The sequence below is a fragment of the Solanum tuberosum genome, unplaced genomic scaffold (genome assembly GCF_000226075.1).
Source record: "Solanum tuberosum cultivar DM 1-3 516 R44 unplaced genomic scaffold, SolTub_3.0 scf00358, whole genome shotgun sequence".
NCBI classification, from domain to species: Eukaryota; Viridiplantae; Streptophyta; class Magnoliopsida; order Solanales; family Solanaceae; genus Solanum; species Solanum tuberosum.
The window spans coordinates 291929-313192 of record NW_006239288.1 but is presented as its reverse complement, the minus strand read 5'-3'; the positions used below and the strand labels follow the sequence as shown (position 1 = coordinate 313192).

General features: G+C 34.1%; 2 protein-coding genes across 4 annotated transcripts; both read left to right on the top strand.

Moving 5' to 3' along the window:
• Window positions 1-3164: 3164 nt before the first annotated feature.
• On the top strand, window positions 3165-14636 carry LOC102585115 (subtilisin-like protease SBT2.5). 2 transcript variants are annotated; one of them, XM_015315402.1, is made up of 12 exons: window positions 3165-3307; window positions 3481-3666; window positions 4048-4272; window positions 6104-6248; window positions 6358-6752; window positions 7299-7394; window positions 7492-7564; window positions 9424-9709; window positions 10530-10855; window positions 11955-12222; window positions 12591-12872; window positions 13856-14636. In XM_015315402.1, exons 3-12 carry the CDS (start codon window positions 4097-4099, stop codon window positions 14260-14262), a joined length of 2454 nt encoding a protein of 817 aa, XP_015170888.1. In that variant the 5' UTR covers window positions 3165-3307; window positions 3481-3666; window positions 4048-4096; the 3' UTR covers window positions 14263-14636. The 2 variants fall into 2 exon arrangements, with proteins under 2 accessions (XP_015170888.1, XP_006361635.1); XM_006361573.2 differs by lacking the exon at window positions 3481-3666.
• A 778-nt stretch (window positions 14637-15414) lies between these two features.
• LOC102584570 (uncharacterized) lies at window positions 15415-20661 on the top strand. 2 transcript variants are annotated; one of them, XM_006361572.2, is made up of 8 exons: window positions 15415-15567; window positions 15654-15780; window positions 16247-16366; window positions 16448-16526; window positions 16745-16831; window positions 18269-18331; window positions 20092-20191; window positions 20275-20661. In XM_006361572.2, exons 2-7 carry the CDS (start codon window positions 15725-15727, stop codon window positions 20167-20169), a joined length of 483 nt encoding a protein of 160 aa, XP_006361634.1. In that variant the 5' UTR covers window positions 15415-15567; window positions 15654-15724; the 3' UTR covers window positions 20170-20191; window positions 20275-20661. The 2 variants fall into 2 exon arrangements, with proteins under 2 accessions (XP_006361634.1, XP_006361633.1); XM_006361571.2 differs by having other exon boundaries at window positions 15415-15780.
• Window positions 20662-21264: the final 603 nt, after the last annotated feature.

Sequence of the window (21264 nt, the reverse complement as noted above, 5' to 3'; positions counted from 1 at the left end):
TTATGAAATTAAAAAGGCATAGACCTTGCCTATTGAAATTTATTCATTGGTATTCGAAATAACGATTGAAAAAAGAGAAATTTTCATCGATTGTGAGTCACTCGGTAAGCATAGTTTTTCACAAAAGATGAGTATTTCATAGTTATAATAAATTAATGCACAAAATCGTATACTAAACTATTAGTTTTTAACCATAAAATACTTGCACAACAATTAAACCTTTTTAAATGACGTGGTTATACAATTTAACAAATATGACCAAAATATAAATAGACTTTTTGTGAAGAAGAATGAAATACATTGAAATTCAGAACATTAAATTTGTGACTTAGACTAAACAAGCCAATTCTACTACAATAATAATAACATGAATGTGATTTAATAAAATCTGAGAATGATATATACACAATATAGAAAAAAAATTATTTTCGAGCAATCTCTCAACTCACATAAACATAATAAATAAAGTACACACAATAAATACAAACAACATTTAATTGTAATTTATTTTCTTTGCAATAAGTCCACTCAATTATTCAAAAATTATTTTCAAAGGGAGGAAATGTGATTGTGACTATAGGCTCAATCTTTCTCTTCAATGTAATTGAAATACTTCATTTTCAACCCACTAAAAATGGGAAATGAAAATCCAACTACTTAACATTATTTAATTCTCACTTTTTGACTTCATAATCTAAAAAGTAAAATAAATTTAATAATTGTCTCTTATTACTCAATCTTCAAAAGTATGTGTCATGATGAAATAACTTTTTGAAGAATTAATTAATGGCGTGAACTTTTTTACAGCTATAAAAGTAAAAACAAATATCAAATTTCCAATTGTATACCCTAAAACTTTTCAAAAATGTCATAACACCCCCTTAATGTATTTAAATTTGTAATTAGGTATAGCAATCAAACTTTAATTATTTAGCTAATTGATTTCTAAGGTTTATAAATTTTCAAATTATGTGGTTATATGATTAAGTATTGATTCAAATATATTAAGATAGCCTATAATATTATTTTGTAGCTCTAATTAAATATTGCTTATATTAAACAAAAAATAATTAAAAGTAAATAGTTTCTTTAAGGTATGGTAATAATATAACGATGATCGATGTGAATATGTGTATATTTCTTTCTACTCAAACATATATACAAACACTGAAATATATTAAATTTAAAGTGTCATTTGTATTTATCGAATATCTTCAAAAGGAACATTTCAAATCTTAAATAAATGTTATGAAATACAATTTAGTACCTTGTTGCTATGAATATGAAGTTTAGCAAAAACCAAGCATTAAAAAGTCACATGATATAGCTTTAAGCTTACTTATTCCTAATATGGATTAAAGTGCAATATTAATTTTATAATCTATACAATAAGATGCTTTCCAAAATAACATGGAAACTCTCATCTTGTGACTTCTTATCTTTAACAGTAATTTTTGTCATTAGTGTATTGCCAAAGAATCTAAATCTAATTGTTAATTAGAAAATTCATTTTAATTGTCGCTTTATTTTTTTAACATCCATAAAATATAAATAATATTTACTTAATTATTCTTTTTTAATAACGTAGATTAATTATTTCCTCTTAAATTCTTAGCATTCTTGAATTCGTAAAGTAATGCTGTAATTATTTTGACATACATACTTTTTTTAAGCAAAAGCGACTGTTAGTTTGAGACGAGGGAAAAATCCATTTTTTTTTCTTCTCTTTCTTGTATGGTAGATTTAGAAATTTTTTGTCCTAATATTATCATGTCTATTTTTTCATGGGTAAAAGTGTTATTTTGTAAAAAAAGATGGCCCTATTGTAATTATTACAAGAAAAACTTTTTTTTTCTTTTAGTTAATAATGATTTCATACAAAACTCCTCCATCTATGGTGATTTAGTCTAAACGCGTTTCTACAGTAAAAAACAGATAAAAGCATCACAAATATAAAACAAAAAAAATATAAATAAAAAATAAAAAATTATATATTAAAATAATCATAATAGCCTTTAATTGAAGTTAGTTATATAAATTATTTATATTATAGTAAAAATTATTTAATATGATAATTACGTCTATCTAAATTCATGTATAAAAAATTATTAAACTTGTAATAAATAATAAATATGCATTCATGACTTTAAGAATATAATGAATTAGATGCTAAAAAATCTTAAAGATCGAACGGTTTTGTATGAACCTCCCCTATCTATACCATTTTACTTTGGCACTTTTTTTTCTTTAGTCAAAACGATTCATAAGCCTTCAACAGGATAAAAAATTTGAGAGGATCGACGAAGCCCTTCTGGTGGGTTGTTCCTCTGTCTTTTCCATCCAGTGCCCGCACTGCGTCAAGAAATCTTCGTCAGGAGGATGGAGAGAGGCTAAGGGATCTTGCGGGGGCGCCTTACGATAAATACTATCGGGTGTCCCTTGCCTGAGGCTCCTCCTGTGCGTTAGCTGTGCCTTTTCCGGATATTTATTCTCCCACTCTTATTGCCTTTTTTATTGTTTCAAATTTATTTTGAGCTTAAGGTTTATTAGTAACAATTACTTTACATTACATCTTAAAGATAAAACTAAAATTTACATACACTTTACTTTTTTATTTATTTCACTTATAGGATATATTAAATACATTGATATTATTGTTATTGCTTTGTAAAAATCATATATATGAAAGAAAATTATACGATGCTATTATTTAAAAATAATATTAATTTTGAGATTAATTTTAGGATGAGCTTATTTCATGTTTAGTTATTTTGAAATTATATTGTTACTACCTCTGTCCACTTTAATTGTCATAGTTTTCTTTTTTAGAATCAAACTATAAGAACTTTGACTAACATTTTACGATATATTTTTTCATTATATTGATATGCGGAAAATCGCAATTTATAGTACTTTTCATATAATTTTTGAATATCTAAATTTTTTGTTTAAGATATCTAATTAATATAATCTAATTTAACTTTAAAAATTAGTTAAATTAACTTTTGAAAAACGCAACATGACAAATAAAAGTGAACAAATGAAGTATTTTTGTTTGGTATTGAGGATGAAATAATTAATTTCGGAATAGCTTATTTTCTAACCAAAGGTGCCCCGAAGTTTTTTTTCCCCACACATCACTCTGTTTCTCTCTCTACAAATAGATACAATTTTCTGTATCTATAGGTTTTGCATTCCCTACTTTTTTACTCTCCTTGAGTAGTGACCCTCCAACAAAGCTACATCAACAACTTCATCATTGTGTGATCCTTCATGGTGCCTCTGCTTTTCCATTGATACACAAAAAGTAAAAATATACATATATTCCTTCTTTGTCTGGTTGAAAAAAGAGTTCATATTTACCATTTTTGATGGTTTTATTCTTTACTTGGATCATTTTGTGACTAAAGATCTCACCTTTCTTTATTTTCCTTCTTTTTCTTAGTTGGGTTTTTGTGCTTTTTCATTGATTTGCTTTAGCTGCTTCACTTCTAAGTTAAACACATTTTTCAAGTAATGTAGTTGAAGAAGAAGAAGAAGGGGTTTTGCTTCAGCTTGTGGATCAACTTATATTACTACTTCTGTTTTAGCAGTAGAGATTGTGAATGCCCTTTAAGTTATTTGAGCTAGGAATATTGGTGCTCTGTATTTTGCTTGATTTTTGAGGTGGGTACAAGGGGTGATGCATAGAGTACAACACAAGTTTACTCTACTGTTAGTTTGCAAAGTTGTACAATAATGGTATTTTATGGTATTGGACATCTGGGGTTTTCTGTATTTTTTGAATAATTGCTTTGAAATAGATAAAAGTTATGAATACCCTTTGAGTTTCTTGAGCTGGAGTGAGTTCTTCTTTGTGATTTCTTGCTTTTGTGAGGTGGGTACAAGAAATGATGCATATAGTACTAACACTAGTTTGTTCAGTATTTGGCTTAGTGAATTCCAAAGTTACACGTGTGTGCTACTGTGTGTGTGTGTGTGAAACTTTGTAATAATTGTGTTATTTATTGGTATTTTGGATTTGATTTATTGCGTGGATTGAAACAGACACTGTAGGCATCTTGGATTTGGAGGTGTCTGAAGAGACTGTGCTGAAATGGGAGAGATGTGGTTTAGTGTTGTTATTGTCTTGTTATTCAGTATCTTGAATGTTGGGAAGGCTGAAATCTACATAGTGACAGTTGAAGGAGAGCCTGTCATAAGCTATAAAGGTGGCATTGATGGTTTTGAAGCCACTGCTGCAGAGTCTGATGAAAAAATTGATACCACTAGGTATGACCACTTCTTTTGCTTTTCTCTTATTTCACCTTTTTTTCCATCAGTTGTTGGAACATCATGAGGTGAAGTGTGAAAATAACAGTTGATTAGTACCCTTCGGGGTGGCTCAGATGGTTTGACATAATGGAGGTCTCGAGTTCGAAACCTCTCGCTTGCGATAGCAGGGGGTTGGCCTTTTGGGTCGAGCTCATCGCACAGTGCTTGCCTAGTGTGACTTAACTCTATGTGTGATTTGCGAGCTATTGCACAGGAGCGGGGTTTACCCTGTGCACACCCAAAGGGTAGAGGTTGTGGGTTCCCTTGTCATAGAAAAAAAAAATAATGAAAAAATAACAGTTGATTAGTCTGTCTATGTGGCTACATGGTTCATTTGATATTTTTGATGACTTTTAATAATTGACGAGAAAATAAATAATCTTGTTAAAGCTGTTAGGTGCCATCACCTCAATTTTTCAAATATCCATTTTAGGATGGTGCTTATGGAGTTGATAACTTCTTAAAACTTTGTTTGACTTTTTCTCAAGTTTTTTATATTAATGACTTATTTGTTTTTTTCCACTCAGATGGATGCTGATGTAACTAACATCTAGTATCTTTCATTGTCTTTTTCATTCAAGGAAACAAAATCATCTGGAATTAACAGTTAACTTATCAGAGGAAAAAAAGATGAAGAATATATTATGTTTGTGCAAAATGCATTTGTTTAGAGCTAAAACTAGAGTACCTAGGAGAGATTGCAAAAACTGTCGCATGACTATTTTTCAGTCAGTTGATTTTTCTTGGAATCAGTTGCTGAACTAAGCTAAGTTTTAAGGATGCTTTTCAAGTTTTGTTAAAACCTATCAAATTTTCATTCATGTAAATTTTACTTTCAGTTTTAGGTATAGGTTAGAAAGGAAAGTGATGTTACAATTGGTTGTGACAAAAATGTGATACTATCAGTGTGACATTGTTATGTTATTGCTTTGAAATTTATTTTCCATAAAAGATTATTTCTCCATGCATTTGTATTTTTTGTACAAAGGAAAGCGGTGTTACAATTGGTATTGAGTCATGACAAAAACTGTGATAGTTCTGAAATTTGTAGAGCTTGGTAATATAATCAGTGTGACATTGTAATGTTATTTCTTTGATACTCATTTTTACATAAGTGGTTAATTCTCCATGCATGTGCATTTTGTACAATGTTCACTTTGTTCCACGATGCTCACTTGTAAACAATAATACTACGATGTTCCTAAAAAGAAAAAAGATGAAAACAGGTTTGAGTTCGATATAAAATGAAATATTTACCTCGAAAATGATTTCCTTGAAAATGTTTTCTAGTGTTTGGATAGTGAGTAGAAATATTTATTTTAAGGGTGTTGATAATGTCATCAGTTGGTTGGTATTAACATGTTCAAAATGTTATCAGTTTGCTAGTGTTTTGCATTGATAAGTTTGATGAAGTTTGGAGTGTTAAAGATTGATAATAATATTTAAGTGTTGGTTGGAGCAATTAGTATAGAGTAACAGTTGGGATATTTGTAAAAGAAATGTTTTTTGCTCATAACTCATAAGTGAGGGAAGTTATATTTTTCCATTCAAATGATCGTTTTTTTCTTAAGAAATGTTTTGGGGTAATCAAAACACCAGAAAAGTCTTTAGTCTTCATGATGGAAAACATTCTCAAGAAAATGCTCTCTGTCATACCATACATACTGAGAGTTCTCAATTTGTACAAGAAGCTTTGTTCTCATTCGATATTAGCATGTCACTACCTTTAGTTCTCTCTTTCAGATGACTGTCTGTGATGTGCTTACTCTTATTTCCATTGTGCTTTCAGTGAATCGGTTACATCCTATGCCCAACATTTGGAAAAGAAGCATGATATGCTTCTAGCTTTGCTATTTGACCGTGGGACCTACAAGAAAATCTACAGCTACCGTCATCTAATTAATGGCTTCGCAGCTCATATTTCACATGAGCAGGTGACACTCCGCTCTTTCAGAGACCACTCTTATTTTTCCTTCTATTTATTGTTGAGCATGATCAGTATTTTTCTACCTGTATTTTCTTACATAAAGAATACATTAGTAGGCAGAAATCCTCAGACGAGCTCCTGGTGTGAAGTCTGTGGAGAGAGATTGGAAGGTGAAGAGACTTACAACTCACACGCCACAGTTTTTGGGGCTTCCTACAGGAGTTTGGCCGACAGGTGGTGGATTTGACCGGGCAGGCGAGGATATCATAATAGGTTTCATCGACTCTGGCATCTATCCACACCATCCAAGCTTTGCAAGCCACAACACTGAGCCCTATGGACCACTTCCAAAATATAGAGGAAAATGTGAAATTGATCCTAACACCAAGAAAGACTATTGCAATGGGAAGATTATAGGTGCTCAACATTTTGCGGAAGCTGCAAAAGCAGCTGGTTCATTTAATCCTGCAATTGATTTTGATTCTCCTCTAGACGGTGACGGACACGGAAGGTTTGAGCTTAGTTATTTACGATGTTAACTTCATTGTGTTTTAAAAGCTAAGTAATATTGTTTTCCAATTGCTGTTCTGTTGGGTAAACTTCAATTTTTCTTGGCAATGACTTACACAATTGCTGATGCTAAAAGAAATTTAGCAGTTTGTGGGAGTTGAGAAGTAGCTATATTCACTTAAGAAACTGCATCGTTGCCTGTATACAGAAATATTTTATTCTTAAGTGTGTACTAGGACCAAGTACCTTTGATTTATCACCAAAATGATACAGACTTAGTGATTACTAACAACAAAACATTATTGTCATCTTGTGGAACCTCAAGTTTTTCCACTCTTTACCAACATCAATACATAGAGCTGCTTTAATGGGAAATCATTCTGTTGACATCGTCATTTTGTTTTATTGAACATGCTTCAATGCAAACAGATTCTGTATTTGAAAGCTACTTTTCTCATATAGACTATATTTATCTTTTTAATTTTTTTTCACTACTGTCTTTCACAATATTTGTGTCCAGACTGACATCAATTGTACTTTTTGCCAGCCACACAGCAGCTATCGCTGCTGGAAACAATGGGATTCCTGTCAGAATGCATGGATTTGAGTTCGGAAGAGCAAGTGGTATGGCACCTCGTGCGAGGTAAGTCAATGCAACTCTTCCAAGATTTGACTAGCATATTTTCCGGTCTCTTTAGTATTAGAAAGTGGTCTAAGCATTGAAATCTTGTTCCTTGTAGAATTGCTGTATACAAGGCACTATATAGGCTATTTGGAGGGTTTGTTGCAGATGTAGTTGCTGCTATTGAACAGGTATTGATAATGAAAATGATACATATGTATAAACAGCACAATGGATTTGAGTGGCACTGAAATTTCATGCATAGGTGTTGTAATCAACATATTTGAGTTCAGAACAGTGGATAGGAGGACATTCGAGTGACCTTCATTAAAAAACAAGAGTTCACTTGGAGAATTAGTTATCCTCTGTGGCTCAGACACTTTTTGTATGCCCTTAAAGTAAAATAATCAGAAAGGTACCCATTTGCTTGGTTACATGGTCTCTCTCCTCAATATAGTCCAAATGGTTTCCCTAGGCATAACAAAACTTCTAATGATAAAGCCAAGGAAGATTAGCTCTAAAATCTTGTCACAACCAAAGTTTATACAAGTTGAGACTAGAAGTCTTGAAACATCAACTAGATATCAAAGCTACTAGAAACAATGTAAAAGCAGATTTCCTTACAATGACAGAAAAATAGAAGCAAAAAGATGATACCTGTATCTGAGCTATCACCCTTTGTGGGCAGTGTCTAGGATAATAGCCAACATATTATCGAGAAGGCGAAGACCGGGTAATGTATTGGCACTAGGTGGAATGTATATATTGTCCACTAGGTGGAACGTATATATTGTACACTAGGTGGAATGTATATATCTCACACTGACGACACACTAATTCTTTCTGAATCACATGCAAGATAGCTGTGGTATCTCTTTAGGACACTGCTGTGGCTTGACACGATTTTCAGATCGTCAAATTCAAATTGATATCAGTTGGAGAAGTAGGATATATGAACTCAAAAGCGCTACAATACCCATTAGGTGCTTGAAAATGCATTTATAATGAAAATTTATATACAAAAGTCCTCTTTGGTAGCTGGTGCTTGAGGCAATGAAAACAACAGCACCTCAATCCCAAACAAGTGTGATTGACAATATGGATAATCATCTCTATCTAGCTTCTCCAAATTTTTCACGTCCTTATATAGTGTTGTATATATCATCACCAGTCCCAAATCAACTGGAGATTTGATGAGAGACTTCCAATAGGATGTAAGGACGGGGAGAAAACAATATCATCTGGTTTAATGGGGAAATGGACAATATCCGTGTAAGGAGAGTTGGGGATTCTGTGGTGGAGTATTTTCAACAAGTCATTGGTGGGGAAATGTTTGTGAAGTTTGCTCACAAGGGAAATACACTATGGATAAGGATTATAGTAGGGACTAGGGAGGATACAGATCATTATTTACTACACTGCAGGATCACTGCTGAAAAAGTCTTTGGCTTTTTCATTGTTTTAGTATCAATTTGTTGTTATGGACAATGGTTAAGTGAGAGTTGGAGATTCCAAAAATCTGGAGGAAAAGCTGCTTGAGAAGCAACACCATTCTGCATTTTCTGGGTATGGAATGAGAGGAATGAAAAAATGATTTCACGATTTGTACTATTTAATGAAATTGCATCTAAAATAACTATTCAGTTTACAATAATGCCGATATTAATTCAACTCCTCTAAGTTGTGATTCAAAGAACTAACTGCACCTCGGTAGGGATCACTTTATGTTCAAACTTCTCCTGAGCGCATGGCTTCACCTATGAAGAGATGACCCCTTGTTTCACATTCTTCACTTTCAGCATCAAAGGGATGGGTTTTAATAACACCACGTACAACTCGTTCATTCAAAGCATATCAGAGCTGAAGTCAACTTGGAATTAGCAAGTATTTTTGAGGCATGATTAGTAAAATGTTGTGATTAGTGTACTCTCATTTGGAAAGTCGTATAGAAAACTAATAAATTTGCTTGAATTTTATAATTGATTGGTCTTACAGTGATAGTGTCATCTTTTAGACTGTAAAACTGATAAAAGAGCACTTCTATTTACAGGCTGTTCATGATGGTGTGGACATTCTTAATCTCTCTGTGGGGCCAAACAGTCCACCGGCAACTACAAAGACAACATTTTTGAACCCTTTTGATGCTACACTTCTTTCAGCTGTGAAAGCCGGTGTATTTATTGCACAGGCTGCTGGAAACGGAGGTCCTTTCCCCAAAACTTTGTTGTCTTATAGTCCATGGATAGCAACAGTGGCTGCTGCAGTTGATGATCGTAGATACAAAAATCATTTGACATTAGGAAATGGGAAAGTCTTAGCTGGACTCGGTCTATCACGTAAGCTTTTTATGCATTTGACATACTCTAAGTGGTGCCCCTCAATCAGTTGATCTTTCTCTGGTTAGTTCATTAATAGTCTAAATCATCTTTAGACACCATCGCCCTTTGTTTTTACCTTAACTGCAAATGGATGATTCATTTATGTTTGATCCAGAACTTTTACTTGTTCGGTCTTTGAAGAAAATTTATGATTGCTGAAGTTTTGAGATGTTTCTTTATAACTTTTCTGTTGTGGTTGGGTCATTTTTTTTTCTCTCTTTTTTGTTCTTTGTTTATTTGATAATGTCGTTGATTCATATACTTGTCAGAGTAATGATCAATTTATGATCTTTGTGTTTTAAAGTAGCACATCCGGTTTAACAGCACCATGAAGAACAGCTTAGCAGCTTCTTTACTGTAGCTGGCATCATTTCCATGCAATCAACCTTCCATAGGTATTTAGTGCTTGCGACATCATGCAATTAAGGCTAATCCACGCCCTCAATTGCCCTATCATTGATATTGTGTAACATCAGACTTGCTGTTCATGTAATATCCTTACTCGTTCCCTCTTCTCCCTGTCTGTCTTCACAAAGTTCAGTGGCTTTTGAAATGTCAGATCCCCAAAACAGTGTAATCACTGAATGAAGCCAAAAATAGAAAATAAAAAAGAAGGGAATAGTCAGATACTTATTGATGATGTGAAGTGAGATCCTTATTTATGGGATGCTTCTGTGGGGTGTTATATCTTGACCATTTTTACACTCATGCTAATATAGAGACTTAGTTTTTTGTTTTAAATCTCTGCCACTACTAAGAAAACGTCTGGTTGCTACAGCTTCCACACATCCGAACCGGACATTCACTATGGTAGCAGCAAATGATGTTCTTTTGGATTCGTCGGTTACTAAGTACAGTCCTGCTGATTGTCAAAGGCCAGAAGTTTTAAACAAGAATTTGGTGGAGGGAAACATCCTTCTTTGTGGCTATTCTTTCAATTTCGTAGTTGGCACAGCATCGATTAAAAAAGCCGCGGAAACAGCAAAAGCTCTTGGTGCTGCTGGCTTCGTTCTTGCTGTAGAAAATGCTTCACCAGGAACAAAATTTGACCCGGTTCCTGTTAGAATTCCTGGGATTCTTATAACAGATGTTTCCATGTCAATGGCAAGTATCAACACTCTGTACTCTTCTATTCGTGTCATTGCTATTGTCTTTTAGCTTTCTGTGTAGGAAGTCATAGTTTGTGGTTTCCTTTAAGCTTCTTGTCTCTTGCAATAGACAAATTTATTTGCAAAGTTATTATACGTTGCATATTGCCTTGAGAGATTCTTTAATGGAAAGATAATTGCTTTTTCTGATAAGGTTGAGTGTACGACTAAGAAGCATGGACGCTAGTATGTGTTTTAGAGGCACATTTGAACCAGTACAATCAAGATGTCAACGGAAGCTTTTGTCTGTCACCATTCACTCATGAACCTCTAGTTTCCTTTTTCTCTTTCTAATTTTATGTTTGAAACCAGGAGACTTCTGTTACCCCTACACGCAAATGGACATCACTTCCAGCCTCTTTTGTATCTTAAGAAGTTTTTCAGGGTGGCCAGTTAATTCTTGATAGGATAGATCAATTGAATGATGCTTATAGATTTGCTCTTGAAACTAACTAGAATATTTTCTTAATCTTTATTGTTATGTCCAACAACTTCATCATTATTTGCAATGTTGGAATCTTTGAAAATTGTCAAACAAAAGTTACGAAGTACATAATTAAATACAAAGATACCAACATCACATGTATTGATGAAGTTGCTGGATGTGACAATAAGAGATTATGAAAATATCTAGTTAGTTCAAGCGCTAGAAATCACGTATAATAAAATAGACATTTCTTGGTTAATAATCTTTTTTTGGTTATATGAAATATCATGTCCAGAAAATGGTAGTTCTGTCCTGTTTGTATGATGCCGCACTACATTCTAGTGATATATATGATTTCTGTGTCTTTGTCCAACACATAACTAGTCTTTTGTCTCCCTACCACTAAGGCAAATAGGATCACACATGTTGGAAAAAAAATAATAACTGATCTCTTTTCATATATAGCATCCGAAGGAAGAAAAGTAATTGCTGTCCCTTCTAATGACTCACATCATTGTTTGGTGTTCAACTTGTGGTCTCATTGTATGCTATTTCAATTAGCTTCTATAGGTATAACTCTCTTTTTTTCTTACATAATTTAAAGTTGTATGCTTGTCTCTATTTTCAGGAGCTTGTAAACTACTACAACATCACCACTTCAAGAGATTGGACTGGACGTGTTAAGAGCTTTAAATCAACAGGAAGCATTGGGAATGGGTTGAGGCCAATACTCCACAAATCTGCACCTCAAGTAGCTGTCTTCTCTGCTAGAGGACCTAATATCAAAGATTACAGCTTTCAAGATGCTGATCTCCTGAAACCCGATATACTGGCTCCTGGTTCTCTTATTTGGGCTGCCTGGGCTCCCAATGGGACAGATGAAGCCAACTATTGTGGTATGTAGCCTTCATATTATTGCTTATAGGTAAATCAATTAAATTGATTATGTTGTCCATTAGATGGTAGATTTATATGTTTAAGCAGTCATCTTTATTTCATTTTCAAGCCTACTTTTTACTTGGACATAAACAATGAACTAGCCGTTGAGTTTGTGGCTTCTTTATCGATTTAGAAATATAAAAGATGCCTTGTATCCTGAATTGGATGCTCCTCTTGCTTAATGGACTTAATTATAATCTGATACTCTAGAAAATTGTTCATTTATGTCCATTTGGTTTGCTTTATAAGTTCAGGCTCAAGAAGAAATGTACTCCAACAGTATTTCAATGATATGTTCATACTTCAAAATATTTGCCTGAATCAGGTGAAGGATTTGCATTGATCTCTGGAACTAGCATGGCAGCACCCCATATAGCAGGAATAGCAGCCCTTATCAAGCAGCACCACCCTCATTGGAGCCCTGCTGCTATTAAATCAGCATTGATGACAACTTCATCAACCATTGATAGGGCGGAGAGACCGCTTCAAGCACAACAGTATTCTGGATCTGAGACCTTGATGCTTGTTCCAGCTACTCCATTTGACTATGGAAGTGGACATGTTAATCCTAGAGCAGCTCTGGATCCCGGACTCATTTTTGATGCAGGTGATCTTCTGTTCCTCTTTCCCTCTAGTTTTGATATAGTGTATTGTTTCTAAGCAGATTATAAATCCTACTTAGATAATCCTCTTGCTAACTGTGAACAGTTAGTGCCTTTAACAATTACTAAAGCTGGGGATCCTATTGACTAATTGCCTTTGATGCACTTGAGTTGTATAGTCTATTTGCAAGATTTTCAGTCTCTCTTTGTTGTTTCCTTTCTAACTTTGAATGATACACGAGCATGCAATAATAACTTGTTTCTCACTCGAGTTGTGATAATTTTCCACTCTTGGGCCCAAGGGTTTGGTCTAGTGCTAGGAATGCAACATCACATGTATGATTAGGCACACATCACAGCCCGAAAGCAGCAAGGAGTGTGAAAGAGTAAAGTACAATTGAAGAAAGATAAATGCATATTAGAAATTTTAGTGGCTGAACCTGCATATAAGAAACTTATATGGATAGAATAGTATAATGGAAGATTGTGTATGGTTCCCTGTAAATTGATTATAGTATTATTTTGTTGTAGTACTGTTCTACTACTATCTGTTGTTTTTGTTACTATATATTATAGTCTCTTGTACTTCTATTACGTCTTTTTCTAGACTGTTTTTTTCTTGAGCCGAGGGTCTATTGGAAACAACCTCTCTATCTCACCTTGGAGTTAGAGATAAGATCTGCGTACACTCTAAGCTCCCTAGACCCACTTTGTGGGACTACACTGGGTATATTGTTGTTGTTGTTGGAAGATTGTCTCTTCATCAAATATAGTGTAAATGAAGATTGTATTCTTGCTAACTTGCGAGAGTTGTGATGGCTCTTTTGGCTTTCAGGAATGTTATAATATATAGTTTTTTTCCAAAACTTTTGCAGCTCTACAGTGTTGAATACCATATGCAAACAGCTTTCTGAGCTCCAGTCTGACACTTGATAACGAAGTTTTCAATATGTTCTAACTGCTTTAGCTTTTGTTTGATTGATTTTAGGTTATCAAGATTATTTGGGGTTCTTGTGCACTGTGCCTGGAATTGATGCTCAGGAAATAAAGAAGTTCACGCATTCCCCATGCAACTACACCCTTGGTCACCCATCAAATTTCAACTCACCCTCAATTGCAGTTTCACACCTTGTGGGAACACAAATAATCACACGTATAGTGACAAATGTTGCTGAGGAAGAAACATATGTTGTAACAGCAAGAATGGCTCCAGAAATTGCCATTGAAACTAATCCTCCTGCAATGACTTTAAGGCACGGTGCATCAAGGAAATTCACGGTAACTCTCACTGTCCGATCAGTAACAGGAGCCTATAGTTTTGGAGAGGTTTTACTGAAAGGTAGCAGAGGTCACAAAGTCAGGATCCCTGTTGCAGCTATGGGTTATGATCGATAGACCGGTTGATGATTGCTTAATCCAAAGTTGAAATATCTTGTTTGCTGCATATTCTTTGGATCTGTGAGAATAAGATGCATATGGTTTAGATGTGGTTTCTCCAAATATATAAGGTATTAAGTGAAAATGATGTAAAGTTTAATAGTATGAGGGGAGAAGGTAGTTTCTTCCCATCCTAAGTTTTGCTAATTCTGTTGTAACATGGTGGAATGCCTTTTATCCCCCCCCTTGTGGTATGTATGGCATATATAGGCCCTCAAGCCTTGTTTAAGAGTTAGAAAAGGGAAGGTAGGTAGGTTTGTATCTTCCCTAGTTTATTTTTGACTTCCTCTTGTATAAGTTATTAATCAAAGCTTCCAATTTATTGCATTTAATTATTTGCCACTAAGGAGTATATCTTTTGAGTTTGAGTTGGCTTAGGAATTGAACTCTGACCTAATAGCGTGTATGTAGACCTTATCTCTATCTCACATTTGAGATAGAGAGGTTTTTGATAGACGCTCGGCTCAAAACAAAAATAGTTTAGAAGAAGACGTAATGGAAGTATAAGAGACAATAGATAATAACAAAAATAATTAATAGTACTATAACAAATCTTATAATTGAACTAGATGAAACAACATATAGTATATAAATTGAAGAGCTACTCACTACAAGAGTAGTACTCTGACTACTAATAAGGGGGACAATAATACATTCCTATCTACCAGTATTTAAAACTACCCCTCTTTGACTTGTGTATCAAATCTCACTTCCACATGAGCCTCATTTGTTATATCACTAAACTTACACTCTTAAGTATTCAGTCTTGGTCTTGCTCAACCTAAACCCTATAGACTCCAGGGTCTATCTTCAAACATCAACTTTTAACTCTATCGCGAATTTCGTCAATCAAAACTATACTATTCGAAAATAACATACACCACCACAACTCATCTTAAATTTGTCGCGTGAATACATTTATCACCAAAACAAATAGAAATAGACTAAGAATTAATCCTTGGTGCAACCCACCAAAACATTGATCTTTGTTAAATATTTATTGAATTCTGCATATTAGATTTAGATTTGATTTTAGAAACAATAAAATGAAGTTTTTTTAGAGGTATGATTATTATTTAACTTATAGGACAATTTTGAACCAACCCAAAAGATAAGGGACCATTTTGTTTTTCTTCTTCTTCTTCTGCAGTGCAAAACCCTGTATCCCTTTTCTCCAAAATCTCGAATTCCATGGAAATTCTCCATTTTCATTTCTGAATTCGATTTCTCGTTGGCAATAAACTTGATTTGCATCAAATTTGGGTTAGAAGATTTGAGTTTTTTTTGTTCCGATTCAGCATCTCAACTTGCTTGTTGAATTGAGAGATTTTGGTGTTCTCTTTTAACAGGGTTTGGATATTGTTAAAGAAATTAATAGCATAATACTACGGAGACTAAATCTGCATTTTGATTAATTGTTATGGAGGAACAATCATTCTTTACCAACTTCCTTGTCAACCTTCGTTCCTCTTGCAAGTATGTTCAACACTCAAACTTTAGCTTATTAACTAGCATTATTTGCACGCATTCACTTCTGTCTTGGTTTATCTTTGTTAAAATAATTTGTTTTCTGCTTAAAGTTGCTAGCTTTGCTGCCGTGACATGTTCACTAGATGTTAGCATTGTATAGAGAGTGATTGCTTAGCTTTACTGTGCTGTTTTTGCTTCAGGGCCTGAGATAACTCGGAGAAAGGGGGTTCAATTGAATTACCTTCTCTGTAAAATTATACTTTGTAAATAGGGTGGATTATATAGGCTGTTGAATTCCCTTGACATGAGGGGAAATTCTAGAAAATTTTAATTTTGGTTTAGGTTGCAAGTTCAAATACTATGAATGACACTTTTGAATCCCCTTTATGAAGTTTGGGCTCTGCCACTGTTTTGCTTTATATTAATTGGATGTAAGTTTACGCCTGGTTAACTTTTTCTTTGGTATTTGAAGGTATTACACAGGCTATCCTAAGGATCTTGGGCCATCGAAAGTTATTCACTTTACCTCGGAAAGGGAATTTGTCCAACTTCTTCATCAAGGCTACCCGGTAGTCGTTGCATTTACGATCAAGTAATATGAGTTTATAGTTTCTTTTCCTTCCTCTCATGTCTTTTGTAATCCCTGGATCATATAATTTTTTGGATGCTGTAGGAGTAACTACAGCAAACATCTTGACAAAGTTTTTGAGGAGTCTGCAGCCGAGTTTTATCCACATGTAAAATTTTTACGTGTAAGACACTTCTTGAACTTCTCATTTAAGTGTAGATAGAATATAATTGCTAGTATGGTACAAAAAAGTCTCTTCAGGCATCTGGGGTGTTGGGGGTCTATGAGTTTATTTTTCAGTGCTGGAATTATGGAAAAGACCTCATTGTTTGAATTGGATTTTGATAGCTTAAAATGTTTTCATGCACGGTCCATGTTTCATTTTTATTTTGTATTGTTCAGGTCGAATGCCCAAAGTACCCGGGATTTTGCATAACAAGACAAAAGAAGGAATATCCATTTGTAGAGATGTTTCATAGTCCAGAACAGGTAATTTTGTTGAGTCGGGGAATCATATGTTTATGCAAGTGTGGTTTATGAGTGCCTCGATAGACGGAGGTAGAGAATAAGATGCATTTGCAGATTTGCTACATCTAATAAGAAAACACTGTTTTAATCTGATACATCGTAATTTCTTCCTCCTTTTAAAAAAATTGAGAATGCTCTTGGCCTACAACTGGCAACTGGGAGGGGGGGGGGGGTGTTGAATTTTTGCAAACAAATTTATTGATTTGTGAAAAGATACAAACTGTAGTGGAATGATTGACACCCCTCAGAATCAATTGCAAGATGCAGAAGAGGCTTCCACGGATTCACACTCTGCTAAAGTAGGAATAATCTACTGGATTTACTTTGTGATTAAACTTATAGTAGGTAACTAATAGAGCGTAATATTAGGCTATATCGAATACACTGGGTGAAGAGAGGGAGTGGTTTTATTCTTCAGGACTTTGTGCCGTTGAAGTTTGATAGGTCGTCATATGTTTTTTATGCTGCCTGCTGTAAAGGCTTGACTTGTTAGAATACTTAGAGGTCCAAACATCCCTTATCTTATGCATAATTCTTCAGCATTTTGAGGGGTGGACTTTTTGTTGTGTCTAATCCCTGCCTGACAAACTCAGTTATTTCCTGCTTAATAAAATGATGTCCTGACCTCAAAAGTGTCATTATCATCCAATCATGAGTTGGTGACTTACAACAAGCTATTGAATAATCTAGCTGAAGCACAGCCAACCAAAAGCTAGTGGCAAGCTTGTAACTACCAACTTACGCTACAGACAGCAAAACATGAACAAAACGTAATCTTCTCTTTATTGCCATGACGTTCCAGGAGTTTCTCTCATCCTTCCTCCCCCCTCTATCTCTTTCTGTCCGAGCAATAGTTTAATAATCTGGAAAGAGAGTCACAAGTTTCTATTGCTTACTCTATTTTCTCTGTAGTTTCAGGGCATAAAACAATCTCTCACTTTGTCCTTTACATATTACATAGTTTTGATTTGGGACAAAAGATTAAGAGTTACATTTTACATTCGTATCATAGAAGACATGATTGAATTGATATGGTTTTTTAGTGAGAAAACCTCTTCAGCAAATGAGTTACTGGAACATTTTGTAGGGTATACTCAACTCTTTAGTATTACTTGTAGAAGTGATGAACTGTTCAATTATATCCAGAAGTGGGAGTTTGCGATTTCTTTTGTTTCTTTCTTTTCTCTTACCGTTTTTAAATTAATGCTACTTTAGTTTGTTTATTGTTTTTCTCTGCATGTGTATTTGATGTCTCTGCTACACTATTTGATATGTCTCACAGTTCGTCAATAGCAAGGGCTTGGTGCTTGGATATTTGTTAGCTTTGTGGCTTCACCTAGCCATAAATTTCTTTTTTCTTTATCTTCAACTGAGTGATTCTGGTTTGCACTCTACCAGGCAGCTGCTCAGGGCAGGGTTGCTGATCCTAATATTACCAAATACTCTGTCAAAGTTTTACCTGTAAGTTCTCATGTTTGTGAAGTATCTGTAGAGAAAATGATAATTAATATTTGCTTCGTCCTTGAAATTTTATGTGCAAAATTATATCGTAATGAAGATTTTGCTGTGGCTACATTGAAGTTGTAGTTGGTGTAATTTGAAATCATACCTTATAACTTCTTTTATAGTTAGTGCCATTTGTTCCATTAGCTTTTTCTTGTTTTTGATGAGGTAAAGGTAATATTTAAAATGGGAGAATTTACAAGCTCTCCTAGCCTCAGAGAGTCTGAAAAATCCAAAATTTGTGTCATTCCATCCTTGCACCTTACATCAAAAAGTATAAATTTTGCAGACATCTAACTTTACAAAAGAAGTGTGTTCTATCTTCCTTTCAAAACATCTCTTGTTCCTTCCTAACCAAACAGTCCATGTAATGCACATGATGAATAGTCTTCCAAATGCGCTCTCTGTTGTCAATGTTTTTTAAAGCGAAAAGCGTAAAAAATCGATAAAGCCTATGAAACTTGAGAAAGATGATAGGTGAAGCGGATGCTTCTCTGAAGAGAAGTGCACAAGCTACGGAAATTAAAAAGTACCAAACATACAAATTTAGTACTATAAATATCAATTCACGGTTGAATAACTAATTTTAGCATCCAATTTACACAGATGTTGATATTAATCCAACTCCTTAAAGTTGAGATTCAAAGAATCAACTGCTTCTCGTTAGGATTGTGCGTCATTGTTTGAAGCGCCCTATTGATAGCCCCTCGCTTTGCATTGCTTCATCCTTTAATTGATGCAATGATGGCTTTTACTGACATTGCTGCTTTCTATCTTCTTTGTTTCATTAGCTTGTATGCTGCTTGCTCTTGAAAACTGTGACTACCATAAGCTATTGGGTACATCAGGATGCAGAGTTGTTAGACTATCTTAATCGTACCATACAGTTAGTTGTCCTTGTTCCACTTTTTCAAATCTTAGGAAGTTATTACCAAATGTTTGCATTCTATAATTCTTGCAAATGTGCTTACTTGTCATCAAGCCCGAATGTTGAATCCAATTCTTTTATTTTTTCTGTTTCCTCCTTTATACTCAAAGCTGGTTAAAGATTCATTATGGTTATTCGTACAACTTCTTCAGGTTATAGGTGGCAGGGAAAATTCCCTCTTGCATTTCTTTTAGAAGAAATTTAAGTCCTATAAAGGTGACAAATTAACAAGAAAAATAATATTTTAGCTGCATGTTCCAAATTCACCTATTAACGGAGCCACCAGATACTGAGTCCATGACCAACTTTATTCTAGGTGAATGTTGTTAGTTTCAATATTCAGGTTAATAAGATCCTCGTGAAGGAGAAGCTCAACAATCATACAACGCGATAGTAGTCCAAAATCTGTTGCAAACTGGATTCAAGTGTCTCCTTGCTTGTCCTTCTTCTTCATGCATGTCTTCTTTGTAATATTACCTAGCACAAGAAGAATGGTCATCAGTGCTGTTCTAGTGAGTCCAATTTGTTACTAGTTATTTTATAACGTCTAGTATCGAGTTCACAAAACTAATATCGTGCCACCTTCTCTATTTCCATCATTTGCTTCATCAAAAGTTGTCTGCCATTGTAATCTTACTTTTCTGCTTTATCTCCACCAATCACACTGTATCTGAGTGAGATCTATCTCATGAATGACAGAACAATAGCACGTTGGAAAGTTATTGTGTAAACCACACTCATCTTGTATTTTGAAGTGGTTCTGATCATTAAAATATTCTTCTTATTTCAGTTCAACTATGATCTAAGTGCTTATGGATTTCGTGAGTTCTTCAAACGACATGGAGTCCGATCATCAGATTCAAATTAGAAGTTAAAGAGTATCGAACATGGTATTTCCTCGCTCCAGATGAAATTATATGCTTTTTACCTGCTGTTTTAGACTGATTTCCCTCGTTTCTTTTGAATTATCAAGCATGTTGAGTAAAATGCTGTTCCTGAACGATCATCGATGAACACAAGCAGAAATGAATGGCACGGGTGGTTCATGTTTATCGATGAACACAGTGAAGAAACTGGCTCTTGTGCATATATAGCTTTAATAATAGGCACCAGCAAACAGGTTTGGTTGGAGCACATAAGTTTCTGGTCAGCAAATGACAAAACTGTTCTAAATTTCTTTAACCCATGCCAAAATGAGCCTTAATTATAAAGTGTTACTATCTGTATCCTAAATTGTTGGAAAATTTTATATTTTATAAACTGTCAAATCCTTCTAAACAACCAAGCTTCAGTCACTAAGTAGTTTGGATCGACTATATAAATTCTTGATGGATATATATTTGGTTCAGTTTGTAATGTGCGTTTGGGAGAGCATCTCTTTTTTTTCTTTTTTTTGTATTTAATAACGTGAGACGTGATTTCTTTTGTTCATTACGATCTTTAACTATGCAAGAGTCTTATCACTCCTTGAACAACTTCAAAGTAGTAGTAATATTTTCCTTCTTGCCCAATGCTAGTTTTTAAAAAAGGAAAGTGATCGGCTCACACGAATCATTGATTGCCATGTGTCTATTTGATTGGAAAAACTTTTTTTTTTTCATTTTCTCTATTTAGTGATGGCTATAGATCTAGCATTATTTATACCATTTTTCTTCGTAACTTGCTCCATTATATAAATGTGGAATATCTCTAATCCAATCGTGAAAAAAATTAGATAAATTGTGCAAAATTAAAGTTGTTTGATAAGTTTTTCTTTTAAAATAAGAAATTATGTTACAACATTATAAAAGGTAAATGCACCATCTTGGTCTGCTTTCGCAATAACTCGTCTTTTGATAACTTGGTTCATAGCAACTCAAGTATAAAAAAAGTGTTGTTTTCGTTTCAATAACAACAAAAATAAAATCTAAACAATAAGCATACTTTCTGTCAGTTTTAACACCACAAACTTCACTAGAAAAGT

Coding starts and splice junctions, on each gene's coding strand:
- LOC102584570 (XM_006361572.2), top strand. CDS start 15,725: ATGGAGGAACAATCATTCTTTACCAACTTCCTTGTCAACCTTCGTTCC. Junction 16,367..16,447: donor GTCGTTGCATTTACGATCAA/GTAATATGAGTT, acceptor TGGATGCTGTAG/GAGTAACTACAGCAAACATC. Junction 16,832..18,268: donor TGTTTCATAGTCCAGAACAG/GTAATTTTGTTG, acceptor GCACTCTACCAG/GCAGCTGCTCAGGGCAGGGT.
- LOC102585115 (XM_006361573.2), top strand. CDS start 4,097: ATGGGAGAGATGTGGTTTAGTGTTGTTATTGTCTTGTTATTCAGTATC. Junction 7,565..9,423: donor TAGTTGCTGCTATTGAACAG/GTATTGATAATG, acceptor TTCTATTTACAG/GCTGTTCATGATGGTGTGGA. Junction 12,223..12,590: donor AGATGAAGCCAACTATTGTG/GTATGTAGCCTT, acceptor TGCCTGAATCAG/GTGAAGGATTTGCATTGATC.